This window comes from Maylandia zebra, linkage group LG22 (assembly GCF_041146795.1).
Source record: "Maylandia zebra isolate NMK-2024a linkage group LG22, Mzebra_GT3a, whole genome shotgun sequence".
Taxonomy (NCBI): Eukaryota; Metazoa; Chordata; class Actinopteri; order Cichliformes; family Cichlidae; genus Maylandia; species Maylandia zebra.
In genome coordinates this window covers 28,324,416-28,329,633 of record NC_135187.1, presented here as the reverse complement: position 1 = coordinate 28,329,633, position 5,218 = coordinate 28,324,416, and the positions used below count along the sequence as shown (strand labels likewise).

The 5,218-nt window shown below is 40.9% G+C and overlaps 1 protein-coding gene across 1 annotated transcript; it reads left to right on the top strand.

The window, feature by feature from the left end:
- The first annotated feature begins 1,422 nt into the window (after positions 1-1,422).
- tbxta (T-box transcription factor Ta) lies at positions 1,423-4,732 on the top strand. Its single transcript, XM_004564382.4, has 8 exons — positions 1,423-1,666; positions 1,933-2,197; positions 2,513-2,647; positions 2,757-2,818; positions 2,905-2,966; positions 3,080-3,253; positions 3,343-3,466; positions 3,560-4,732. The coding sequence occupies exons 1-8, from the start codon at positions 1,482-1,484 to the stop codon at positions 3,816-3,818; spliced, it is 1,266 nt and encodes a 421-aa protein (XP_004564439.1). The 5' UTR covers positions 1,423-1,481; the 3' UTR covers positions 3,819-4,732.
- The last annotated feature ends 486 nt before the right edge of the window (positions 4,733-5,218 follow it).

Below are 5,218 nucleotides of genomic sequence, written 5' to 3'. Positions count from 1 at the left end.
CATATTTGGTTTGTACAGTTTTTGTGAGTTTTTTTTTTAGATTTCTCTATTCTCTCTAATTCCCCCCCCCCCCCCCCCCCATACTAAACAAATTGCATGAATAAATAAATAATAAATGAATAAAAAATAAATAAAATATGATACAAATCAAAACGCATGCAAATTAATATTAATTTTTAAAAACATGTGTCAGAAGTTTAATAAATCATTTTCCAGCTGTAATGTTTATTATTTCATGGTTCAGGCATTAGAGGGTTAACAATGTGCATGTAGTACAACTGCGTGGTGCATCTTTTTATGTCGTATAACTAAAATATTATTTTGATTCTCATTAAAACGATTGTTAATTTTTTTCTGATTTAACTGTATTTAGTGTAAAAAAAAAAAAATCAGAACGATGTCTTGTTGTTTAACAATTTTATGGCACCCATTGCATCATAGCAGCACACGTATAATTTTGCTATAATGCTATAATATTAATACTGAGTTTAAAAAAACTTTCTAATTAACAGAAATACAATTAGAATGAAAATAGTGGAGACCATCTATAATTATTTCCTGTTTTTTTGTTTGTTTGTTGTTATCTCGCGCTCACTCTCTCTCTCTTCCATGCACAGTTTGACTCCATGTATGTCAGAACAGAAAAACAAAAGTAAAGGAGCAATTCTAAAACTGCACTAACTTAATTACCTTTTCCCCATTGTTGTGCTCAAATTTTGCGTTGGGTGTAAATCTCGTGGTTTAAAATACATTACACAGTGTTTATTAAATAAGTATTTAACATCTAGGCCTTCTGAAATATTTAATATCACTGCCATGAAAAGAGTTTCCACGGCCCATTATGCAAATTCAGGCATCACTTGTTGGGACATCCACACTTTTGCACGACAGCAGCGCAGAGTCTCCCCTAATGGTCCTCACTCAGTAAACACCGGTCCCCATGTGGATTTGAGACAACAAAAGATTAGCACTATTTGCAAATATGCAACTGAGTTCAAAGGCACGGCTCCCTCTCCTCGCTTCCCTTCTTTTGTTTTGCATGCACAGCTTTGAATGTGTAAGGCTTCAGCTGCAACAAGCTGCAAGATATTTTTGGGGGTTAAAGTAAAAATACCAAACTTTACCCATTAAGTTTTTCTTTTCTGACAGCGGAGTTATTTCGTTGAATTCGATGATCCAATAAATTTAATAAATAGATTTTTTACGTGGACTTTGGTTGAAAGAAATATGTGTTTCACGTGTTTCTCTTTCACAAGAAAGAAAAGAAACTGATAAATTATAAAGAAGTTCGGTGTGAAGTGGGGCGGCGTTTAGAGACGGAGAAGTCCGCTAATAAACCACGCCCCACATCCCCATGAGGTCCCTGAGGGCCCTTAAATGAGGAGGCCTGGAGGTATAGAAACCAATATCTACTCGGGCCTGTCTCGCAGTCTTTGAGACCCTTCCCTTCGGATTTAGGTCTGTTGACACACCTTGGAAATATGACTTCTTCCAACCCTGACCAGCGTCTGGAACATCTCCTCAGCGCCGTGGAGAGCGAGTTCCAGAAGGGCAGCGAGAAGGGAGACGCGTCCGAGAGGGATATTAAACTGACGCTGGAGGACGCAGACTTATGGAACAAGTTTAAAGAATTGACCAACGAGATGATTGTCACCAAGACGGGAAGGTAGGCCCAGCGTGTGGGGAGACCTGGTGGTGTTCTGTGGGAACGGGGCCGGGCGCATTTTACGCGCGGCGTTTTAAATGTGTTTGCAAATTTGAAATTAAATTGAAAATGTATAAAAACACGATTTTAAATCTGACACGTCAGCACGGGAGCGCTGTTTGTGTTGTTTCGGAGGCCTTTGCAGGTTTAAAACATGTTAATTAAACTTGTGTTTCTGTAAACTGTAAATTCACAAACCACATAAATTCTTATTTTTCTTTTTTCAGGAGAATGTTTCCGGTTCTGAGGGCCAGCGTAACAGGTCTGGACCCAAACGCCATGTACTCGGTACTGCTGGATTTCGTCGCCGCAGACAATAACCGCTGGAAGTACGTGAACGGGGAGTGGGTTCCCGGAGGCAAACCGGAACCCCAGAGCCCGAGCTGCGTCTACATCCATCCGGATTCCCCAAACTTCGGAGCGCACTGGATGAAAGCGCCGGTGTCCTTCAGCAAAGTCAAACTCTCCAATAAACTTAACGGCGGCGGTCAGGTGAGAGAGAAACGCACAGTTAAAATTATTAGTTACAATAACAGTAACTTAAAAAAACCCAAAACTTTTCTTTTAAGAAACAATCATAGGATATGTTTAAAGATTTAATGATGTTCTGGTTTAGACACACCAAAATGGAGTTTAGTGCTTTTGTCAGAATGTTGGATTACTCTGGAGTTATTTCATGGCATCATAATGTAGATGATTTGTTTTAATATACGTAATTCAGTGAATGTTATTACTTTCACTTGACATCATTTGTTGTCTTCTCTTGAGTGCAAAAAAGATGAAATAGTGACATCAGTTCCTTTACAGATCATGCTGAATTCTCTGCACAAATATGAGCCGAGGATACACATCGTGAAGGTGGGAGGCATCCAGAAGATGATCAGCAGCCAGTCCTTCCCAGAAACACAGTTCATTGCAGTCACTGCTTATCAAAATGAGGAGGTCAGTGGTGTTAGAGTAGCCTGAGGATAAATCTCCATCTGAAACTGTTATCAGTGCTTACGTGTTTTACATATTGACTGAAATGCTAACAGCCGTTTGCTTCTTTCAGATCACAGCTCTGAAGATAAAGCACAATCCCTTTGCTAAAGCCTTCCTGGATGCCAAGGAGAGGTTAAGGCCGAGAACTCAGCTTACTCCTCAATGAGTCAAGTTAGCATGCTCTCATGTAGCATCTAATCCTGTCTTTTTGATTGCAGGAGTGACCATAAAGAAGTGTCCGATCATAGCACGGACAGTCAACAGTCTGGATATTCTCAACGTGAGTACTGGATGGCATCTTTGCATCAAGGCTGATGCTGGTTGTTACATGTATATATTTTAATTCTGACAGCTTCCATGCGTGACTCAGTTGTACACGTTTTTCCTCCACAGTTGGAGGTTGGTTCATTCCAGGCCAGAGTCCCATCTGCCCCAGCAGTAGCCCCCCTCAGTTCAGCAGCACAACAGGCCACTCTTCTGGATCCTACTGCGAGCGCTACTCCAGCCTGAGGAGCCACAGAGCGGCCCCGTACCCCAGCCACTACCCCCACCGCACCACCAGTACAAGTAAGACTCCTAGTCAACGTACTATATTGATGAAATAAATAAATGGAAGAACTGGAATTTGATTTGTGGTGCATTAATTTTAATTTCAGATAACTACATGGACAACACTTCAGGGACTCTGCCAACTCATGACAGCTGGTCTGCTCTTCAGATCCCCAACTCCACAGGCATGGGCACTCTGTCCCACACCACCAACTCCACATCCAATTCTAGGTGAGCTTATTTGGTTTTATGCTGCACTTTAGGCTGGGAAATTAGCACTGAAGCAATAAGTCACTCCAACCCTCTTCTTTCTCTGGTCCACAGTCAGTACCCTAGCCTCTGGTCAGTAGCTGGCACCACGCTCACCCCTTCAGGTTCGGCTTCGGGCTCCATACCTGGAGGTCTGACCTCCCAGTTCCTTAGGGGCTCTTCATACACAGGCCTGACCTCCTCGCTGCCTGTCTCCTCACCTTCCCCAATGTACGACCCCAGCCTGGGTGAGGTTGGGGTCGGGGAAGCCCAGTTTGAGAGTTCCATTGCCAGGCTGACTGCTAGCTGGACGCCTGTAGCTCAGACCTACTGAGCAGCTGAAGCTACCTGGCCATCGTCTACAGGGGTCGGAGGGATTTGGAGTAGGACCACAGACATGAACACAGCTCCTGGAGAATATGTGGAAATTTCACCACGTCTAAAAGGATTTTGTGAAACAGCTTAGAGCAGAGGAGGGCATATAATTTCCCCAAGGAGCCACATGAGAAACTGGGACTGTTGTGGAGAGCCACACCGATTTGCGTATAGAGTGCGGCTCTCCACAACAGTCCCAGTTTCTAATCCAGCTCATTGGGAAATAATAATTGCCCACCCCTAGAGATATTTGAACAAGATGACTTGAATAAAGCTGAGAGAACTTTGAAATTGAAGACAATCAGTTTCCCTCTAAGAGATAAGCTTTAGAATAGCTTCACAGACAGAAATTATTGCTCTTAGTAAATCCTCTATGCTTATTTCATATTTGTTACATGGTTGTGCTGCATCACCACCTTGCTGACATCACACAGCTAAAGTGAACTGAAGAGTATCTTGATGCACGCTAATCATCCAGGTAAGGAAATCTCCCAAACTTGTATCCCTTCATCTGGATGGAGCGTTGCAAAGGTTTCGTCACTCATCCCAGTGACTTCTTCAGTCGTTTCACTTTTATTATTAACTGTATAAGAGGAAAGGTTCTGCTAATATTAATGTGTATATGAGTGTATATAGAATAAATTAATGTCCTGTGTTTTTTCATATAAATGTGCCTTTTGTGAGTCCAATATAAATGTTCTGTGTTCAGACTGAGCGACATGTGCCTTCTCTTCTACATCTTGTAAGGGAATAAAAAGATGCCCCCTACACAAGAGTCTGTATATATAAATCTATCTTATTTGTATCTGGTGAACTCTCTTGAGTTTTATTTATGTCATTTAATAATAAATTATAAATGTTTGTTTTCTCAAATATTTCTTCCTTTTGTATTCTTGGCACCTCATGTTAATGTAAAACAATATAATATATATATTCAGATTCACATTTCAGCACAGAGAGAAGACTATGAACAAATCCTAAGATGCAAACTCTTTCAATGGCTGCATTTTTAATTTCTCTTGGCTATTTGGGCTGATTGGGACCTAATGAATGTAAAAACAAAGAATTACATGAATTTTTTCATGTATTTATTTATTTTTTTTACCTGATTTTTGTTTCTGAGAAAAATGAGATCCACATATGAGGACATTCGCTTTAAATTTCAATAGACCAGTGGCAATATAATGTCCTTGTAAGTGGATATCAGGCCCTTGTAGAGCAAAATTTAGTATTTTGGTCTAGACAACCCAAAATGTGATGTCCACATATGTGGACGTCAGGTCCTAGGAGGCTTATGTAAACCATAAACCAAACATAAACCAGGCTTATGTTTGGTTTATGTAAACTACATAAACCAAA

Excerpts from the sequence above, each read along its gene's own strand:
- tbxta (XM_004564382.4), top strand. The coding sequence starts at position 1,482 with ATGACTTCTTCCAACCCTGACCAGCGTCTGGAACATCTCCTCAGCGCC. Across the intron at positions 2,967-3,079 it reads ACAGTCTGGATATTCTCAAC|TTGGAGGTTGGTTCATTCCA; the intron begins GTGAGTACTGGA and ends TTTCCTCCACAG. Across the intron at positions 3,254-3,342 it reads CCACCGCACCACCAGTACAA|ATAACTACATGGACAACACT; the intron begins GTAAGACTCCTA and ends TTTTAATTTCAG.